Here is a 24,049-nt window from a genome sequence, read left to right as displayed (position 1 = left end):
TAACAAATTTAAGGAAAAGGTGTTGATAGATTTGTCTCTGTTTAGTACTTATAAAATTTGAAAATGTTGATCAAAATGTTTTTCCTTCGACAGAAAGTTAATTTTAAAATCAATTAATTGACTTCGAGTACCTCAATTTATTATTCAACTTTATATTTTTTAAATATGTTAATTCATCAGTCGACCATAGTCCCTTATTTATTGACTAACCTAGTATCTATGATTCATAACCCATTATGTTATGAATAGGCTTGCAGAGTTAATGCTAAATGTGGAAGAAGAAAAAGCTGATTTTAGAGCAATTAGTTTTCGTTCATGTTGTTCAAAGCGCTTTTTTGAAAATTGAATCCTTTATTTGATAATAATAATAAAAGACGCTTAGCTATTAGTTGTTGGTAAGTTTGCTGAAAAGTGAAAATATTTCCTCCATTTTAATTAATTGCTTATTATTTTAGATTTCTTTTTCGTGCTTATTTTTTTACTATGTGAAAGACGCTCATTAAAATTAAAAATTATAAAACTCATAACACTCAATAAATGCAACTCAGACCTGACACGAAATTTTGAAAAATAAAACGTAATAAGTATACACAGATTTGGGTACTCAATGATTGAACATTCAAATTTAATTAGTTTTTACAATATATGCTGAGGGACATGTTGCCGAGTTTTTAAAGATAATGAATGATGTTTAAAGATAATGCTTTTTAATTTTGCGAATTTCGGAGTTTTCGTTAAAAACTTATAACACCTGTAACAGACAATTTTCAATTTTTAGAAACTTATTAAAGTTTATAAAAACAGGAATAAATGGAAATGGTATAAAAGAGTTTTCTTAACAAAAATTATTTAAACAATTTAGCATTTTTTAAGCTTAATTACAAAAAATTAAAAGTCAGCAAACTTGCACTTGAATAGGTTGCTCAAATACACATCCGCAGTTATTATTACTACTTTTAAGAACATTTTTGCAATTAAATTTGCTTCAGTACTATAAAAATTACTTCCTAACACCTTAAACCAGCGGATTCCATCATGAACTTTTCCATTATTTAAAATTCGAGTCGTTATTAAATAGAAACAACGTTGAATTTCAGCTTTTCATTCCCAAAGTTAAATTTTCATTCATACATTCTCATTTTTGTCTTCTTTTCCAAAATCCTTATCAGTAATATTTTCTTCTTTAATTTTCAGCGGGAGGTATCAGTTCACAAGAAATCATACTTCTTCACGAAAATCTGAAGAAAGTGTTCAATCACTTCAGTCAGTATCATCAGTCTCCTACATTCATTCACACACTTTATCTGACGATATTAAGAGACAATGCCTATGACCACGAAGTTGTGATACAGAAAATCCTAGACGGTAAGAACCTTTATTCTATGTTCAATTCCAGAATTTAATTTTATAAATTAAATTTAATAAAAGAAAAACTTCATCGGTTATCATAAAGTTATGTATTAAAAACTTAATTTCTGATATAAATAGTCTAAAAGTACAGAGATTTCTTAATTTTAAAGGTTTAAACCACAAAAAATCTAGGTAGGTAGTAGCATAATATCTATAGAATAATATGGCTGGGTCACATCTAAAGAAAGGATGATGGTGACTCAGTTAAGAAGCTGGATTTTGGAAAGTCTAATGGCAACCGAAAAAGGGAAGACCCAACACCAGATGGATTGGTCCTATGGAAAATGATCTTAATATCATGGACATCAGTAGATGGTGAAACCTAGCCTCTGATCGACCCATATGGAAAAGATTAGCGGCTGGTCGAGCCATATGGAAAAGATGATCTGTACTAGGTCATGCTGATGAAATAAAAAGTAGCACACTATACCAAACATTTTAATGTGCGCATAGAAATTATACCGTTCTTGATGAAAAATGCTCTTAAAAACAATTGAAAAGGTGGAATGAACAATTGGAAAAGGTGACATGTCATTATTTTGTTCCAAGCTTTTCATTTCTAAACATTGCTAGTTATTGACACAAACGTTCTGCATTTGACAAAAAACCGGAGCCCTTATTTTTTCATCCCCTTTAGTTTATCATAATGTAAATCATTGCGTTTCGCAAAAATAAAATAAATCTTAAGTAAACGTATCTCATTTGCTATTTCAGTTCAGAAAATTAATGACTAAAACCGACAAAAACGATCACATAAAATCACGCTAAGTAAACCGAACAAGAACATAAAGTTACAAAATTTTTATTTTCATATAGCGTTGAAAGACTAAGCTACTTGCAAGTCCAGCTGTGCACAGTGCAGGAACAGCTTTTTTTCTAGAAATCCGCATATTAGATTACAGGTGTATCAACCATTGGAATAGGGAATGAGAGTTTCCGAACAATATGCTATCACCGACAAAATGTGTATTGTATTTTATTACCTTTATACCGATTGGGAACAGATCCATAAATTTCATTTACGCATTGAAAAGCTTCTTAAATATTATTCAATATGTTGCTTTCGTTTAATCAGCCATTGATCTTGAGAGTACAGATTCAATAACTTCCTTATGAAACTTACCACCACTGGAAAAATATATTATGCGTTTTACCCTGGTATGATAGTAACTTTCTGAAAAATTGGACAACTTATAGCTTTATCAGCTACTTGAATCATAACGCGGTTTAGATTTACTGCGACAGTAATAAGATGTTAAATTAAACCAAGTTTAGTTTTAATTTGAAAAGTTATATCCAGAATCTAGCTTAAGCAAGGCAATGATGTGATTTAATTTTATGATGAAAGCAATCAAAAGATCAGCTGCACTGTTAGAATTTTCATTCTAAAATTATGGTAAAATAACCGGTAGTAGTCTGTCCATCCAATTAACCGTAAAGTTTACTGTAAAGAATTTTTATTTTACGGTTTTGAAACCGTTTACTACTAGTATGGTTAAAAAACCACGAATACAAAAGTATACGGTTTTTAACCATTTATTGCAATATTATCGTCATCAAAGAGCACCTACATTTTAATTCTAGCTTTGTGCTAGATAGCATTGTTTAAACAAATGCTTATTAAAATCATTTGTTTCTTGACCGTTAGCAGCAGAATTTATTACAATGCTACCGTCAAAGGGAATTAATTTATCTTTAATCAAATTATTGCCTCTCCGAATAATTAAGGCACTCATAGTTCAATTGGAGCTCTCGGCTGTATAGTTTACTAACAGTTGTGAACAAAATATATCTTCAAATAAAATTAATCGACAATCGGAATTTTTACCACTTTCCAACTGGCACAATTAATTTTAACTATAATTCTGTGTCTGATCCCTATGCAACTTACAATTGAATTTTAAATGTTGCAAGCAAAATCCTTTTTTTTTCTTTTTCTTTTTATCGGTAATGAAAATTTAGGCCACTTTCCAACAATGTCGAATACTAAGAAGAAGAAAATGATGAAATTAAAAAAAAATTTGAAAACTAAATTTTTAAGTGGAATGAAAAGAAGAAAATAATTCTATTTTGGTCACACCTAAAACGAAATGAAATAGGTAGCATCACCTTTCTAATAAATATCTATCACCACCGAAAGACATATTTGGAAAATGGCCTCCTAAGTTTTTCGCTTTAGGTATGACCAAAATGGAATTATTTTTATCTACTGGGAAAATATAGTTTTGTATAGTAGTCCACTAGGAAAATAAAGTTTTGTAAAATTTTTATTTTATTTTATTCCAATCAAATATCTAGCTTCCTGTTTAAGTAACTCAGTATTTTTTATAAATTGAATTATTAGTATGCACAATAAGGAAAAAGTATGGTCATTACTGTTATGCTGAAAGTATGCTATTTAACTGTTTTTTTGGCTCTATGGGAATACTCAAAAGCATGGTAATTTTTATCGAAGTTCTTTGGTAATGATTTTGGTACAGTTAACAGCAAAACATTGTTTTATAGTATAGGTTAAAATTCGGTAAATGTTATGAAATTTGGTAATTTTTCTCATGATAGCTTGGAGCATGGCATAAGAACTATTTATTCGTATGAGAACACCAAAAGCTGAGTAATTTTTGCCTAAACGCTTTGGTTATGATTTTTGTGAAATTAGCAATGAAACATTGTTTTATAATATGTTATAATATCTGGCTAATGTGGCAAAATCTGGTAATTTTTTAATGATACCTTAGAACATGTCATAAAAGCCTTTTATTTGATTAAATTTATTTTTCAGTTTTGTATTTTTTCATTAAATGTGAAGTAATAAGAAGTTATGCGAAGAATTATATGTGAGATAATAATTACGTTAAGCAGTAAGAACCTTAATTATTAAATTATAATTTCCGGTAAACTGTTACCATATGAGCGGAATAATTACGAAATGAATGGCTTAAATACCGTGTATATAAGTTTTATCATAAGGAATTATGTGTTGTTGTTGTTGTTTTTTTTTAGCAGAAATGTGATTATCATGGAGTATGGTAACTTTTCCTGCCTTTTTTTTTCTCTGTGCATTAAAAAATACGAATTACAAAAATATAACAGTTCTTAATTTCTCGTAAATTGCGTCCTAGGAAGTTGGTTGTTTTCTATTCCTAGGAAGGGGGTTGTTTTCTATTCCTAGGAAGTTGGTGGGGCGAACAATTCGAATCAATCCTCGGCATCCTCTGCTACGAATCATTACGCACAAGCTTTTAAGAAATATATACCCCATAGCTTTAAGTTTCATTCTGATAATTTTTTTTTTCGTCTTTCCTACCTCAAATGAAAGAGAATTCAAGCGAATTTTCTCATAGGAAGTTTTGATAGATACCTCCTACCTTAGGTTTTTTTTATATTTTTTCTTTTTTAAAACTAAATTTTGAATCGCAGCTCTTGCAGATCACTACACTTCAGCACTTCTACAGCTAGTAGATTTGCATTAGAAATTTGTTCCACCTCAGTTTGTTTCAATTTATTTTCATTTATTTATTTAAATCTTCTTGTAAATCGTAGGTATAAAACGGAGATGCGTGGAAGAAGTAGCAGACGACACACTACAATTGATTTTATTTAATTATTTACTTTCTAAGTTTATTTTTCTTCCCCTTAAGTTCTAAATTGGCGAATTGATATTGACCAGTTTCCGTAATAGAATATAAAAATAAATTCAGAAAAATAATTAAATAAATAAATAACTATTCAAGACTTTTCCCTAATATTACTTTCAGAAAAATTGATTTCAAGTGGTCAATAACAAGACTTATTAACCGAATAAATGGTTTTTATGCCATGCTCTAAGGCATCATAACAAAATTACCAAATTTTACTACACTATCCAAATTTTATCACACATTGTTAAACCATATTTTACTGTTAATTTTACCAAAATTATTACCAAAGCGCTTCGGTAAAAATTATCGAGATTTTTGGTGTTTCCTTGGAGCCGAAAACACGTTAATCTTTACCATATTATGGTAGTTTTGAGCATAAATTTTTTTTCTCAATACGGTAAGATGGATTTTATTGACGCTGCTCTCAAAGTTTCAGTAATTTTTATTGACATCTTTTACAGCGTACTTTTTTATTTTTAACACTATTCAAATTCAAACCTGAAATGCAAAATTTATTGCTCAAGGATTTTAATTATGCTTTTAGGTTACACACATGGAAAATATTTTATAAAAATTATTATTATCAATTCTTATTCCATCTTGGCTACTGATCAAACTTAAATTCCATACAATTTTAAGAAAACTAAGAATACAATTATACTGAAATTAATTAAATTTTTATAAATCGCATTTCTACTGATAATACCTAATTATACTAATTATTAGCTGCTCTCTGATAATGAAAACTTGTTTATGCGTCATATCTCTTTAAATATTTCCAATACTTTATTCAATTCCAGTTTCTTGATTGCATCATTCTACTACCAGTTAAAATTAGTTATTTGTTCACACACGTTGATTGACTATTGTCGTGGTAATAGTCAATCAATATATATGAAAAATTTGTAAATTATAATTCTAGTAAAATTCAATGATTTTGAATTTTTTATCTATTTAGAACATTTTATAGCAATTCTGCTGTATATGTTTGAAGAAAAAATCATTGTTAATTCATATTGCATGATTTTTTTCATTCTGTTAGCATTTCTTTAAAAGCTTTTAATACCAAATTTTTTGAATTTTTTTAAAATTGATTCACACTATAATACAATTTTTTAAAAAAAATTCTATGCTCATATTTTTACGATACACTTGAATGCATAGTCTAAAAAGTATATGAGTTTATGAATGCTGAAAAGTTAGTTTAGTTTTTCATCATAGTTTTTTGGATTCGCATACGAATAAATAAAATAAACTTTCACAAGGTTAATATAACGTTTTTTCCGACCAAAAATAATTATTCCAGTTTCTAAACTGATTTATTAATTTTTTTTTTTAGAATGCTCACAACTCAACAAATGCGTGCATGTGTATACTTTAAATTTAAAATAATTAAATATTAAAATTTAATTATTTAATAAAATATTAAAACATACAATGAGAAAAAAATATGGTCAAAACTACCAGAATATAGTCCATTTTAAAGAGTTCTGCCTCTATAGGAAGACCAAAACGCTCGGTAATTTCTACTAATACGCTTTGGTAATGATTTGGGTAAAATTAACAATAAAACATGGCTTTATAACGTGTAATAAAATTTAGTTAATCCGGTAAAATTAGGTAGTTTTATCATGATATCTTAAAGCATGTCATAAAACCCATTTATTTGATTAAATTTACTTTTCAGTTTTGTATATTTTTACTAAATGTGAAATAATAAGAATTTATGTGAGACAATAATTATGTTGAGTAATAAGAACTTTAATTATTGAATTATTGTTGTTAGTAAAATTAACAAAAAAAATATGGTTTTATAATATATGATAAAATTTGCTAAATGTGATAAATATTGCTAATCTTCTCATGATACCTTAGGGCATGGCATAAAAACTATTCATTCGTTAAATTTATTTTTCAGTTTTGTTTTTTTACTAAATGTGTGAAAACAAGAACTATAATTTTGATTTTAATCTTTTGATTTGATTTTAATTTTAACTTTTCTTCTCGTAAAACGTAAATATATGATCAGAAAAATTCCCAAATGAATGGTTTAAATACCATATGTATTAATTTTATTAACCATAATTATGTTGTTTTTCTTGCTCGAAAAGTTATTACCATACAGTACGTTACCATACAATACAGTACGTTACCATACAGTACGTTACCATACAGTATGTTACCATACAATTTTACCAGAATCTTTTCTCAGTGTACTTTTGAGGCAATCAGATTTAATTATCATTTAATTTTACCACAGAGGCATCTAGCATATTTATGCTCGTGATGTTGAGCAAAACTGGAAATATTCTATACATTCTACAAGCGAAGTAGATATTCTGTTAGTGGGATCAGTCGTTCCTGACATAAAACGTTCTGGCAGCGATGCTATCACTTTAAACGATGGACACTTTACTTCATTAATATTTCTTTACTACGAGATGATAAATGAAAAGAGAAGAAAAAAAATCTTATGGAATGGAGTTCAATTCCAAATCCAAATTAAGTTAAAAACTAAAACGTCTTTTTCAGTGATTTTAGAAAAAAAAAGGATAAAAATTCCTTTACATTGCTTAAAAGTTATCCTTTTCTGGAAGAAAATGTTTATGCAGTTGAAACCTTGACATTCATAAATGATTACATTTGACAGGTTATGTTATTTCTCTTACGACATGTTGTACAATGCGATTCGCATTCCTGTTTTTTTTTTTTTTTTTTTTTTTCCCTGTCGGTTTTAAGAGGCTGCATGTCATTATCTATCGTGTCTTTTTGAAGGATTTAATATCCGGCCATAAACCACCTCCCACCAACCTTCACTCTGACAATATATCCGACCAATCATCAACAGACCTGACGTCACTTGGGGATCCAGAAACGCGTGACGCCTGATTATTATATCTTGGTAACAATTCCCTCCAAGCTCCTCCCTTCTCTGTGTTGCAATAATGTTACCTGAGTGACCCCCAGCCAAACCAGCCGAATCCTCTCCAAAAAAGCTGTTTTAACAAAGTTTAATTTCCCTTGAAAATGTCAAACAAAATCCGGCCCAGCTCATAAATAACCATCAAAAGCATTGTTAGGCCGCACTCATCTGTAAGGCCAAAGGACATAACTCATCACAAGCCGGCATGTGCGTGAACTAGAAACCACATACTAACTCCCGCACATAACATACACAAAAAAATTTAATAAATAAATAAGTAAAAACTGTACGCGACACACCGAAATTTGTGACTGAGCTTTACACTTGACCACCGCCCCGTTAACGCACGCACAGGGTATGCCTATATAGATAGATAGAATATGATATAAATGATAAAAGAATAAAATAAAAAAAAGGAACCTTCTCGCATGCCCGACAACGAATCACAATGTTTTATGTCGCAATGGTAAACTCGTAAATTTCTCTCCCATATGGTGAATAAGCGAATAGGCAATAACATGACATGCACGGCTAATACAAGCAACGATTCGCATGAATTCTTTCGTAGAAGAGGACATAGCTTGTATCTAGGTGTAGCCACATGCTTTCCCTAAAAGACCGTTTAGTTTAATAAAAATTTTTATTTAGTTTTCCTCTTCCACCCCACCTCTCTCTCTCTCTCCCCGGATGAATTATTTTTCAGCACATTTTATGAGCTCTCTCTCAACGAGGTATACGACGTTGTTCAGAAAGTACATTTTCTTTCTTTCTTCGTTTCAAGTGCTTTTCATTTGAAGTACTTCACTGAATTTGTTATGAGAGAGATTTTAATTGTGCTTCATGAAGATGTTTGAAAGCTGGGTCTAAACATGAATTTTTCTTTTCTTTTTTTATTAGAAAAAAAAAACGAAGTTAAAAAATACAATTATTACAAATACATACGTTTTTTAAAAACTATTTTATTATATTTCGAAGAAACTGCGCAATAAAAAAGGGATCAAAAAATAAAAACTTTTTTTAGTTTGTGCATGGTGAAAGAAATTTTTATAAAATTACGGTACTAGTATGGTAATCACATTTCTGGAAAAAAGAAGAAAAAAAATAACCTAATTCTGGTAATAATTGCTGATTTTCAAAAGTTTAGTTTTTATTACCACGCATTTAGTAAAAGTACAAAACTGAAAAGTAAATTTAATCAAACAAATTGTTTTTATGCTGTGTTTCATGTGTCATAGGTATCATGATAAAATAACCAGATTTTACCACATTCGCTGCAAAACAGCATGATAATAAACCTCCTTTTACTGTTAAATTCCAAAATTCATTACCATGTGCTTTGATAAAAATTACAGTGCGTTGTAGTTTTCTAATGGACTCAAAAACATTGTAAAATTTATCATATTCTGATAGTTTTTTTACCCTCCCAACATTGGAAAAAATATCCGATTTAATCAACAAAAAAAAAATGATTGAATGTGGCATAAACAGACATACGATCGAATGTAACATAAACAGGCTGACGATCGAATGTAACATAAAGAGACAAGTGTCGAAGCATCGAAATAATTATTTTGCGTTTTGACATTGAAGAAATCGTTTTAACTTCATATATATACACACAAAATGTTTCGAAATATCTTTTTTTTTTTATAAAAGAAAAATCTACAAAATCCAACTTTTTTAAGTTTAAAAATCCTGAAACAATCGCATGAAATTGAAATTTAAGGTATTTAATTTGTTTTCGCACCTTTTTCTCTCAATAAACTTCAGATTTCTTATAATTACCTTAAAAAATATAACTGCTGAAATTAATTTTTGATTATGCTTGAATTATTACTAAATGTATTTGAAAACACTGATGGTTTTTAGATTGGCCCAAGTGCATAAATCATGTAGTTTTTTCAAAAACCTGCATAAAAGGTGTATTTCATCTTTGAAATATTTAGTTAAATATTTAAAAAATGTAATTGAACTTCTAAAACATGTAGATTAATAATTAAATTGCAACTTGACACATTAAATTTATTTTTATGTAAGCACTTGCAACTCTTACACATTTAGCTGGTTTCATAAAAATTGCTTACAAAATGATAAATGAGCAAATAAAATACATGATTTCAGTGGTCCGTTATAATTTTCAATACGTTAAACGGCAAAATATATGGTAAATAATGCACAACTTAAAAAGGGAATAATGAAAAAATTCATTCTTTCTCGTTAGGGGCATTAAAAAAATTTTGTCTCGAAAAGTGATAAAAAAATCTAATAAGATGTTGAAAACTAATAAACTAAACTTTCCGGCGATTGTGTAAGCATTTGATAAACTTTATTCAAATTGTGCTTGAATACGTTTTTACTTACAAAAGGGATAAGGGTGATGCGTACAATACTCGATTGCGTTAAGAAAAATGTTTTAATTTAATCAACGATGTACGGTAAGTTCCCTAGTACTTTTGTTAAGATTGTAGTATAACAAATAAAAACAATGGCGCCGTTTTTTTATTTTTAAAATATACAACCAGTTAATCACAGAAGTTCCCTTGTTATAATGACCGAAAACTTCGACTTCCTAAAGGAAAACAATGTTTTTAAACTCAATAATAGTTTTAGTATGTTATGTTATGTTATGATAGCTCCCCTTATAACTCGCACTTTTGCTTTCCTCAAATTATTGTACAACTTTCTCGGCATTTTTTTCCTTTCATACAATTGTTGCCTTTTTTTCATTTTCTGTTTATTGTTGCCGATTTTTTTTTCCATCGAAACTTTCGGTAGACGTGGTAGAATACGATAGCCGTTCAACTATTAATTTCGCTGGAAATGATAAACTTTTTACAAATTGTAGTCATAACATTTTTTTCTCCAAGCGCCATCGTAGCGACGAACAAATTATGTTTAAAATAGTATTTATTTTAAGGAAATATTTGATATTGCGTTCATTTGTATTTCTAGTTTGTTTAGTATTATTAGAGGGGGTTTGATATACTCCAAACATAAAAAAAAACTTTGGATTTTATAAATTGATTCTTTTGAGCTACGATGCTATTTGAGTTGTTTCTTTCTGTAATTGAACAAATTATATTGTTTTTGAAACCTCTTAAAAAAGTTTTTACGCAGAAAGCTTTAACTCTTTGAAATGTTTCCAATTTATACAAATATTTAAAAACACCATGATAGCAGCTTTTAACATATCATTTTTTTGATTTTATTCTAAAACTCGATATTACTTTTATTTATAAAATAAATTTATTTAAAGTATCGTCTGCAGTTAATTCAATACGTTCGTTAAAATTTTTGAAATGTGTGAAAAAAGTCTTATCAAATTTTTGACGATAACAAATATGTACAGTCCTCATGAAAAACTTATTTTGTGATTTAAAAATTCATATGTTTCTCGAGACCTATATCGTTCAAATTTTTCATTTTGTTTTAGTTACGTACGTTATGATGATGTAGAAACATACTTTATAAATAACGTAGAGAGATTTTGTACCTTATAATTCATTTTTTTATCATTACTAAATAAAATATAACATGATAATCAATAAATATAATATTGAGTTCCGTTACATGAAATTATGATCATTTGATTAAAAATTATTCAGGATATTTTTTTTTTTCATTTTGCTCACCATTCACGTAGAAACAAATTCTGGCAAAATTGCCGTGTTGTTTAGAAATAACATTTCTAGTTAAAATAAATTACTTAATTTTGGTTAATAAAATAAAGAGTGTTGGTAAAATTACAGAGAATTATTTAAAATGCTAAGTTTCTGTCAAAAAGTTGAAAAATATTCACATGAGATTCGATTTAGTAACTTTCCAAAAACAAAGAAAGGAAAACTCTGCACGGAGAAAAAAATTCTGGTAAAATTACCGTACTGTATGTTAATGAAAATTCTGGTAAAATAAACCATAATTTTGGTCAATGAAACCATAATATAGCGTATTAAAACCATTCATTCAGTAATTTTTCGTATTGATGAATTACAAAAAAATTAATGGCTTACCGGAACTTCTGAGTTCTTATTACCACACATTCATAAAAAAAAATACAAAACTGAAAATAAATTTAACTGAAAAAAGTTATTTTTATTACCCAAAGTGCTTCGGTAAAAAGTATCGATTTATATCAATCTATTTTCTTTTTCAAGAATTTGCCAAATTTTTTGAAAATAAGTTGTCAAACAAAAAGATTTTAAATTAGTTTTCTAGACCGATGTCCGAATTACTATCGTTAGAGGCAATTATCTGAAATTACTGAACATCCATCGCACTTTCAATTCGTTTTGAGATAAATTTTTCATTAACTATGACACTAAGATCAAAGAATTTTTCAAACAACTGATGACATCACAATGTTTGAGTAATGAGCAAGTGATTTATCTTGAAAATAATTACCATCTATAGTTTCAAAGCTTGATTATGGATGCTCAAAGTCACCTTAAGAACGAATGATGTAATTTATTACGTATTTGTGAAATGAGAGCAAAGGCAAATGCGTTGCGTATGGATTAAAACAATTTCTATTTATTTATATATTTTTCACTTGAAAACATTCACAAAAGATTTTCCCATCATCTTTTCTTTTTTTAAATAAATAAATAAAAACGGTAGCACATTACTACATATAGGAATACTTTACAGTTAATGATTAGTGAACGATTTTAATTCAACTTGATTTTTCATATAAAAATCACGCAAAATACCTGAAATTATCTCATGTCTGTTAGTTAGTTATTATTATTTTTTTGACACAAACTTGCCAATTTGGCAAGATTTTCCTACCAAGATAAAACTCTTAAAATTTGAGAACAATTTTAATTTTTTTAAAATTTTTATAAGCCCACAATGTAAAAAATTCCGGATCGAATTACGGTATAAAAATTACGCATTTTGAAGACATCATCCGTAAAATAACAATTTACCGTAAAGGATGGTACGATTTGCAGTAATTATTACCGTAAAAATTGAGGTATATAAGATATTTTGTTCCGTAACATGTTCCGGTAAAAATGGATTTTAAGGTAATAAGTACTACCTTTTACCGTAATTGATCCAGAATTCTTTTCAGTGCAGATAATGCAGAGTTGGCGTAAGTTTTCAATTATTAAAATAAAATGAAAAACCAATCGTAAATGAATTTTATATTCACAAAACTGGTTTTTCTTCGTTGACATTTTGCGCATGGGGTACTTGCTAAAGATGAGCTAAACTTAACCTAAAACTTAATAACTGTTACAAATTCACTAAAGTTACAAAAAAAGCCTTATTTCATACGCGCATAGTCATCGAAAAATAGCGTTATTTTGATGAAACTGTCCTTGGAATAACGTAGCAGGGATTTCAAAACGGAAAAAAAGGGTTAAATTTATTTTTAACTTCTTTTTCTAAATTGACTTTTCCTAAAGAAGTCAATTTTATGTGCTTTGGGATATGGTGAAAGCTCATTTCCATCAATCAAAACTTCCAAGAAAATAGTCGGGATCAAGGAAACGTATTTACGGCCATTCTCTCGGAAAATTTCAGCAACTGCCTGTTTATGTTTCTTGATTTTTCCCAGCCGTTTGAAATATATGTTTCTAACTCTCATAATTGCGCCACTGAAATAGTAGCTTTTATTTTTCCATAGTACAAATAAGGTAAGGAAAGGTTTTTGTAATTGTAAGTTATGACTCACTCGAAAATTATCGCGAGGATTTCTTTCCTCCGACCTCCATATGGGAGGAAAGGGTTATTTTCTCTGAGATTCTTCCAAGATATATTCCCAGAAATCGCTCATTTCTGCAACCAGCCTGCCTGCTGGAACCTTTTTTTCTTTTTTAAGTTCCGAATAAAACAGTATATTTTTGTTGACATCATAAGTGTTGTTTATGACAAACTATGCATTATCCAGTTACGCCAGAGCTTTTTTGTTTTTATTAACAAGAAACGCTCGCGATTGCCTCCTGCCTTTGTTTTTTTCCCCCCAACTAATTTTAAACCATATTTTTGGTTATTTTTCAATATATTAATATACTTCAAAAAATTAAATTAATATTAATTAAATTCGTTTCATTTTATTTAATTTTTAAGACATTTAAAACTCTTCTTGTCTTGAAATAATGAAAAAAATATCGTGGCGACAACTCTGAGATTCTAACTCCCATTAAGCCGGTTATGAGATTGATAGCTTAACCCGTTCGGTTACAGATTGTACCTAGCTGCAAGAAATAAGCCGCATAAAGTGGCTGCAAACTGCATAAGGTGGACCCAGTAACCGCGAATAAAAGTCTGATTGTTTATTTGTATTAGGTGAAAACAGTCAACAAACGATTTTTCTCACGAGTAGAATCTTGAGTAGGATCTTATTTTTTATGGTTATTTGATTATTTTGTTGAATATAGTAAAATCAAAATTGAATAAATTGTTATTTAATCATTTTTTCACTGAAATTTCTAGCTGTGTAGGAATTAGCTTTTTTTTTTTTTTATAATTTTGAATTAGGCATCCAGATGATTTTAAATTTTTTATTCGAATCAAGCTGAATGCCAGTACGTTCATCATTTGTATTTTGAAAACGTAATTATAGTTATGGGTGTTTTCTTCTTTCTAGAAAAGTTGTATATCTCCCTTTATACACACGAGTGCCTTTGGATACTCTTTATAATGATTCCTTTTTTTTACTAAACTGAGACTTTTTCAAAGTTGACTGTGAGACACAATGGCTCAAGTTCTTATAGAATTGAAGAAAAGGAATGCGAAACCATTCACGATTCTCATTTCAATTCAGCTGTTTCCTATTTTAATGCGATGTTTAAACATATTCTGCCCTTTTCTGTTCAACTATTTTTATGTAACCTCTTATTATTTCAGATTCACAAAATTGCATGCTTAAGTTTCGAAAAGAACTATCAAAATAAAAGCATTGGAAACGAAAATGAATGTAAAATAAAACATTCCTTACTATGCATGCTATGCTTAGAGGGTTTTTTTTCTTGATCTTTTGTTTATCTGACGAAAATATATTTATATTTTGAGCTTTTTAATTCTGAAATCATTCAGTGTTTTGATATCAATTTATAGAAAAGAAGCATTAATTTATTGAATTACGAAGTAAACAAAATTCATAGAATTTTGATGGAACTGAAGTATTTCTACGTATTCAAAAAAAATTTAATTTCTACATTTCAAATTTCTAATCTTACCCATCTTACGGGTGTAGTACCTAATTTAAAGCTTTTTAAGTAATTAAAAAACAAATTGATTAATAGTAGCGGATAATTCGTAACGCGAAATAAAAATTGTTTTTATTAACACTTTTTGATTGCTTATTGGGCCATCAAAGAAGACAAATGTGTGCAAAAATATGATTCTCATTCATTTTTAAAATTGTATTTTCAATTTCTTATTTTAATGTGTTTTTATTTGATAAATCTAATGCAAATTTTCAAATCGGATTTTTGTAGATGTTAGTATTATTTAGAGATATTTGTTGGCTATCATTTTTTTCCAAAAAAATATATTAAACCCAAACAGTAGAGTTTCATTGAAGATAGCATTATCCGTTATAAGTAAATATAATGTTCTATTTTTGAGTGTAGATTTTAGAATTTAAAATTAAGGTAAACCAAAACTTGTGAGATAAATAACGGTCAAAATTATTGGCACTAAGAATAAAGTATGGTCAAAACTACCGGAATATGGTTAAATTTACTGTGTTTCTGGCTCTATGGGAACATCAAAAATCTTGGCAATTTTTATCAAAGCTCTTACTTTGGTAATAATTCTGATTCAATTACCACAAAATACGATAAAATTTAGTAAATGTTATAAAATTTGGTATCATGATTTCTTGGAGCATGGCATAAAAACCATTAATTCGCTTAAATTTGCTTTTAACTTTTATAATTTCAACTAAATGTTAATAAAAACTATAATTTTGAAAATCAGAATTTTCTGTAAATCGTTACCATATTAACTGAAAAATTACCAAATGACGGGTTTATAAATACCATATATTTTAGTTTATTGCCAGAATTATGTTTTTTTTTTAATCAGAAATATCTTTACCATACAGCACGGTAATTTTACCATAATTTTTTTTCTTTGTGTGGGCCGCTTATTTTAGTGACGTAACCTATTATAAGAAAATGACGCTTAACGAATTATATCTCGAATCGAATTTGAGAGCATTAAAATATCGGAATTTACATTTGCATTTAAGGCAGTGCTTGGTCACGTCTAGCTTTGACTGATTAATCATGTTAGTTGTCTAGTACGAGAGTATGATTATGGATGTTGATCAGCCACAAAATTCATCATAAGAAATCAAAACACAAAAGTTTAAGTGGCCGGTGATTAAAAAGTGCTTAGACAGAGAGAGTGACTGTTTTTAGCATTTGAATTGTTTATTCGTTTGCGTTTTTATTGTTTATTTTGTCTGTGTGGCGACTTTTTATGTAAATTTATTTTAAAAACGTGCCGCGTCGTTAAATAATTCCTTTTATAATAATTCGAAATCAAATCTAGCTTTGTTTTTTAAAAGTATCCGAATCAAAAAATAAACTTCTCACATTGATTTAGGAATTCTTCGTTGGGCGAGACATAGTGTTTTTTTTTTTCAAATGCTTTTGAAATATTCAATCGTCCCTTTATTCAGCGAAAACAACCATTAAGGGTTTGTGTTTTTTAAAGCTTTTGACAGCAGATCTTCAATTTTACTAATCCATGTGTGATGGAGTAGAATTTTAATGAAAGTTATCACTCAAAAGCAGATTTTTGAAGGTTTTTTGTCCTCATCTGAAACATTATTTTTTAAGTAATAACGAAAGTTTGAACTGATGGATTTGTATAAAATATGTAAATTATATGAAAATTTTGAAGTATAAGAATTTGTGAAATATAAATGACGAAAAATTGTTCAGTATTTTTTTTAATTTTGTTTAAATTTGTATTTTTAGAAGTGTTTTTATATTGTTATTCATACTTATCATTATTTGGCATCATTATTTCTTTTCTGTTAATGCAAATTTATTACGTATTGTATATAATTAATGAATGCATTTTGAAGAATTAGACCTTTAAATGAATGAAATACGCTATTATAATCACTGACAGGATATATATATATATACAATACACACATTCATTCGTCTAAAATCATACTGTTGTTGGGTTTTTTTACAAATCTTGTATAGTTTAACACCGTTACTGACACTGCTTTGTTTGACAGTGTTAAAATGCAGGATTTAATTGTAAAGCCTGACGTGTAAAGAAAAAATTCCTCACATTTAACATTTGCAGCTGAGGGAAGAAAAAATATTAAAATTATGCGTTAGAGTATTTGAGATCTAAGTTTTTAAACTCTGTATTTTTTATAATATTTTATTTTTAATTCTGATACAAGTCAAATTATTTGAAAAGTTTCTTATACCAATTTCAAATGAAAAATGTATTTACGTGTGTTCAGTTTTTAACGTTATATTTCACATAATATTTTAAGCCCTTATTCATATTAAATATTCATTTTGAAACCAAACAATTTTAAAATTTTGTATATGAAATATTCCCTATTCCCGTTTTCATTCATTATTGATGTATTATTAAACTTTATTCAATTCAAAAACTCTCTTCGACATTGGAAATGAAATCTACAAGTAGAGTTTCCAATAAAAAGTTTGAAGAAAAAATGACACGTAAAACATTGTATTGAAATTAAAGTAGTAGGGGAGAGTGGGGTCAATTGTAACAGGGTACGATTGTAACAGAGCAAAAATTTCGAGTGTCGGGTTTTAGATTTGGTTCTTTGGTGGCGCACAAGGTGTATTTAATAAATCTACATGTACACCCCTGATGGCAACCATTTCTAGGTACTTTTGAAAGAGTTACATCACAAAAGATATTTTCACGCTACGCAAGTAATTTTTTTGGTATTAGAATATTATATTGCAACAAAGTAATTTTGTTTAAATAAATAAAAATTATTAGCCGAATATGTAAGTGGACACCTTAATTAACATTTCAGAAAAAAAAGATTAGTTTAGTTAATTAACTAGCATTGTTTTTAACAAATGAAGCTGAAATGGCGTCTTGGGGACAATTGTAACAATAAGTAAAGGGACGATTGTAACAGCTGAAAATAAATAATCTTATGCTTACAAACCATCACTTAATTCTTTAAGAACCACCAATAGTTTCCTATATCATTTATATTATGTTGCATGTGCATTATTTTATTTGTCACCTTTCACAGCATAAATTAAAATTTTTAACCCCTTAAAGTTAAAAGTTTAACCCTTTAGGTCTCTGCTCATTATTATTTTTACTCCTAAAATATCACTACTACTTTGATCAATAAAAAAATATATCACAACTATGATAATATGTATAATTAACTATGTTTTAGTTGAATTTATGAACTGTTACAATTGACCCCGTAAGTGGGGACAATTGTAACAAGTGCACGACTGTCGAAAATTGTTAATTACTAATATAGTAACATTTAAAATAAGGTATTTATTTTTTTTTCTAGTAGAGAATAGTTTACTTTACTCGTCTGTCAATTAATACTGATAATATATTGGATTTTTTGTTAGTTAAAAATAGTTAAGTAAAAAATGTTACAATTGACCCCACTCTCCCCTACACTTATAATTTTGAATAAGAAAATTGCCATTCATTTAAAAAAAATACTTCAAAATTACTCTCATTTTCATACTCAATATTGTAAATGCAATTAGAAGTTAATTTTATGCTCGAGAACGAATTGCGAATCGTTAATATTTTTTTATTATTCTGTAAGGAAAAAAAAAAAAATGATTTTTAGACAAATAAGAGCCCGTTAATTCTCAAGATCAAACAACTAAGTTTTTAAACCTTTAATATAAAAAGTTTAAAACAAAGAAAAATATTTATTTTTATTTTACAACTTCTATGTTAATGAACAGTATTAATAACTTTAGAAAAACCCAACATTCCAAAATATTGTTACTTTTATTACGAGTTTTCTCTTCTGTAAGATTTGAACCATAAGAAATGACGATGAAAACATAAAATTTAACAATACCCGGAATATTATAAAATCATCAAACTAAAATACTTCGTTCTACACGTTTTTTTCTTGGAAAAAGTAGAAAAAAAAAGTACTATATCTCTTTTTAATGCGCATCATAAGAGTTTCATTTGTTTCTCAGCAAGCAGTATTCTTCCTCTCGCAACACAATGAACAATATTTTTCAATTTCTCTAAAATGATGATCATTTCATAATAGTGAGTTATTGTTCTTTTTTTTAATGGGACAATTGTAGCAAATCGAGAGCTACCGATAATCGTTAGAAGCGCATAAAACTCAAACTTAGACTCTGTTAATAACCACGAATTAAAAAGATATTTTTTACTATCATTTTTAATACTTCGTCATTACTTTATTAATGACGTGTCCCAACGTAGAAAACAATAATTCTCAGTGTATGCGCAGTAAAATAAAAAAAATAAAAAAAACTTGTGGATCACCGGATGTTGGTACAAAACGACGGTTTCCCAAAGTATCTCATAAATTTGAAACATTGCATTGTTTTCTACTCAAGTAATGAATCACGTTCGGGGGGTGTGCGTTTCCCTTCTATCTCGTGCACTCCGAACGACAATTGGTTGCGTTTTTTTAAGTATATAGGGGGACAATATGAAGTATTCATAAGTGCAATTTCAGATATATTTGCCATCTTCAGTATAGTGCCATTTGAAATTTCTACCAAGGGGATGAATTTACGAATTTTACCTTAGCAGTTTTATTGTAGTTGTTAGTTTTAAGATTTAACTGCAAGAATAGTTTCAGATATATTAGCCATCTTTAGTTGTGGCAGTTGAAATTTCTTGGAATCGACACCTTAATATATACCATTTGATGAATGTACTAATTTCGCTTTTGAACTTCTTTTTTAGTTGGCTGTTTGTCTTGAGATTAGATTGCAAATACATTTTCAGATATACCTGTATGTTAGTCTTCAGATTAGATTGCACGTACTATTTCAGATATATCATTCATCTTGCATCGTGCCAATAGAAATTTTTGTTAAATATGCAAAAGAAAAACAGTTTTTAATTTAATTTCGCAAAATTTGAAATATTTTTCGGTATGAACCAGAGATGAAATATACTAACAAAGTTTATTTCATGTTTTTTAACAATGCCTTATTACGAAAATACTCCTTAATAACTTTCCCGACTCAAAAACTCATATAAACATGAAGCTAACCTCTTCGTGCCGAGCTGACACGTAAGGTCTCGAATCTTTTTCTGCTGCTGTCTTTGGACAGGAACCCGCTTCTTCCCATTTAGTTAATCCTGCTCTACTAAGATCTTCCTTAATGCATCTTTGCAATGTTAGTCTCGGTAACCCTCTTTTTCTCTTTCCGTCTGGCGCCCATGAGCTTGCTACATTAGCAGGATTGTTTCTATCTGTTCTTAGTATGTGGCCATCTCCATCTTTGTTTTAAAATTTCTTCATTCTTTCTTCATCAACTTAAGATAATATAATCGTTTTAAAAAATGAATCACTCAGAAGATTAAATTTTCTATGTATCTACTAATGTGCCTGTTAGCCAACCTCTCTTCTTCCTGAAATTTTTTTTTTATATATCACTAAGCAAAGCTCCCTTCAAAAACAATTAACAATTTTCCAACACAAGTTAGAAAATAATAATTAAAAGGATTGTAATAATAAACACTAATGTTTGAAATATAAATTATTTTTAAAGCACTGTACTTAACCGTACTTAACCATCATTTAGTTCACTATGAATTCGATTGACTTCTATGATATATTTTTTGATATTGAGGATTATTTTGTAAAATTAATTTTACATTTAATACTTAATTAATTTCAAACCGTTTTTAAGCCATTCCTTTTTCACATTGTACTTACACTTAGATCGCTAATTATTTTATTAAATAAAATTAACTTTTTAACTCAAAAAAAAATTTAAAAAGTGTATTAGTTAAATACCGTTGTTTTTGTAACTTATTTTTTTATGTTAAAAAAATCAAAAATGTGTTTGATCTCAACAAGAACTAGCGAGTTTTCAAGGGCGATATTCTTTTAATTTTTATATGGTCCCTTTAAACTAATGTTATGCCACTTTTCAATAAATGCCTACTCATACACAGGAACAAAGTCTTTAATTGTCGGCATTAACAGTTATTTATTCTGCGAATCTATACCTGGCCAGGTGCCCGAGAACAATAGATAGAATGGCTTTATTACTGGAATGTTTTCTTTTTTATACTTTGAATGAGAAATATTAATTCATATATGAATGCTGCTATAAATAAAGATATTGTGAGTTTCACAGAAGATACCATTTAAAAGTAGAAATGTATCCAGAGAAAGTTTAGTTTTTAAAGTTTAGAAATAAATCTAGATGATAAATTTATAGCTACAATTTTCCTTTTTTTTACTAAGAATTACTTCAGAATTTTATAAACACGTTAAACAAATAGTATTTTAAAAACCAGTTGCAATTTAGATTTTTCTTCTTCATGATTTTAGATGCTTCCTAATATTAAGGGTCTATTGTATTTAAAGCATGGTTTGTGACTCTTCAAACTTTATAACTTTAAAGGTGTTTCTAATTTCGTACTTTTGAAATATGCCCATGATCATGTTAAATGCATGACTTTTCATTGTTCACTTTCATACTCAGTTTTAGTAATGAAATAGTTAAGATAGTTATGAAAATCAATCAAGGTTTATATTTACACGTTAATACAGAAACACTTTGCAAAGACTAGTGCACGGTATGAAAAATCTCCAAATTTTTAGACGCCCTACTGAGCACGTTTGTCTACAAAGTACATGCCTGAATGAAATTTTTACAGGGCCGAACATCTTTTTCGGTTGCATATTAACAAAAATATATTCCCTATTATCAATTTTTTGAAAAAAATGACGTTAACAATAATATATATACATTAACGCTATCAGAAGATTTAAGTATTATTAACAGAGAAGTATTAGGTATCATTAAAAATAAAGTATTAAGCATTTATGGAATAAATGCGGAGCATTGTTATTAATAAAGAAACAATATTAGAACCACTGAAAATCCGGCAGAGACATTGGTATGCAAAGACTTAGCGCAACGAATCGGCGACGCTTATCTATGAAATAAATAAAGATTCATTGATTTATCAAATGTTTAAAGAAAACCAATATTTATTGTAACTCTGTTAACGAGAAACTCCGATAAATGTGTTTAACATTTTAACAAAGAAACTTGATTTTCCTCCTGTATTTTTGCAGAAATTGATTACATGTTACTATTGGTCGGCTTCTCCGGTAAGATTATTCAATTTAACACTTCATTGAGTGTGCGCCTAATTTGAACAGTATTATGATTTAAGGTTCAGTGCCTGCTGCCTATTAAAATCACGTTGGTTCTGTTGGTTCTGTGAACATTTGATTTTATAAGACGTTTAATTTCTAAAACCTGAATATCTACAAAAAGAAAAAAAATTCCGAAGTTAAACTTTATAATACACCAGAAGTTAAATGGATTATTACATTTATATTATTACATTATATATAGACTAAACAGCTTTACAGTGTTAGATGCAAAGTGAAGTTCATTGTTTATTTACTTTCTAATGTGGAAAAAATAGAAAATTCTAGCTATTCAGACCAGAAAATTTAGGGTTCTTATTAATTTAAACGAATGCCTTGCGATGATTTGATTATACAGAACAAACGGTGATAATGATGTTAACTAAAGATAGTTTCAGTTTGTTTTGATATTGTAATGATTCCGTTCTTGCAGATTTGATTTTTAAAAAAACAGCTTATTTTATGATTCAGTGGTTTTATTTGTGGCAGTTTCTTTGATCAACATACACTGAGAAAAAAAGTATGGTCAAAATTACCAGAATTTGTTAACATTTTTGGTTTCTGGTTCTTTGAAACACCAAAAGCTCGTTAATTTTTACCGACGTGCTTCTGTAAAAATTCTACTAAAATTAACAACAAAATTGAATTTTATAACATGAAAAAATTTGAAAATGTGGTAAAATATGGCAATTTTATCGCAATACCCTAGAGCATAGCCATTTATTCAATTAAATTTACTTTTCGGTTTTGTATTTTTTATTAAATTTGTGGTAATACGAACTATAATTTTGAAAATCAGAACTTCCAGCAAACCGTTACCATATGGACGGAAAAATTACTAAATAAGTGTTTAAATACCGGTTAAGTTTTCTTTTTCTTTTTTTTTTCACTAGAAATGTCATTACCATACAGAACGTTAATTTTGCCAGAAATTTCGCGCCATGTTGTACCAATTTTTTACGAGTATAGGGAATGATATAAGATCAAATTATTGCTTTTAACCTCTTCATAGGAATGTCTTTCGCTATCATTAAAGAAATCCATACGAACAATTCCAGAAGGGCTTTTAGTTTTGAAATATTTGACCAGCTTCATGCAAAATCCAAAAAATAAAACAAAAAGTCTTATTTAGCCAGAAATATATAATTTTGAACTCGTTAAAAAGACCACAAATTTCGATTTAAAGGAAGAAAAAAAAAAGGAAATTTAAACCTAAGCTTTAGGTTTTTTTCTTCTTTTTCATTATTAAAATAGTTTTACAAAAATACTAACCTCATGCATTCCTTTTATTTCAATTTATGCGTTTTATTGCAATTATTTTCCAAAAAAACATATAGCCCAGAAGAACTCGCCTTAGTAATTTAAAATTCTAAGTGCCGTGTATGAAGTGTTATTTTCAAAACGCAACGGTGAGATTTGTGTTTTTATTCACGATCTCTTCCCCCGTTTTAGACAGCAGATCCGTCAAAACGTTCGGACCCCCGTCTGGCAATATAAAGTGTCTAGTCTGTTGTCTCGGTGGATAGATGCGTTTGTAATGAATGGTTCAATATTGCAAAACAACATCCCACTGTAAACATCGTGAACAGCGAAATTATGAAACAAAAATGAAAAATAAAAATTAAAGTTAAAAATAAAAAAATACCGTCTTTCTGTCTCGTTTGGGAGAGGGACCTATTTTACCTTAAGAAAAGATAAGTTTCAAATAATAATAAG

General features: G+C 28.6%; 1 protein-coding gene across 5 annotated transcripts in view; it reads left to right on the top strand.

Moving 5' to 3' along the window:
- The window catches only part of LOC107443843 (uncharacterized), a 167,907-nt gene that overhangs the window by 102,098 nt on the left and 41,760 nt on the right, over positions 1-24,049 (top strand). For all 5 annotated transcript variants that reach the window (XM_043050834.3, XM_087151817.1, XM_087151816.1 and 2 more), the window contains one exon: positions 1,195-1,365. In XM_043050834.3, coding sequence (XP_042906768.3) covers positions 1,195-1,365 — 171 coding nt within the window. The remainder of the gene's footprint in view (positions 1-1,194; positions 1,366-24,049) is intronic.

Source organism: Parasteatoda tepidariorum, chromosome 9 (genome assembly GCF_982258835.1).
Source record: "Parasteatoda tepidariorum strain Cologne lab strain chromosome 9, Ptep-v5.0, whole genome shotgun sequence".
Taxonomy (NCBI): Eukaryota; Metazoa; Arthropoda; class Arachnida; order Araneae; family Theridiidae; genus Parasteatoda; species Parasteatoda tepidariorum.
The sequence above is the reverse complement of the archived record's forward strand: the minus strand, read 5'-3'. Positions and strand labels throughout refer to the sequence as shown.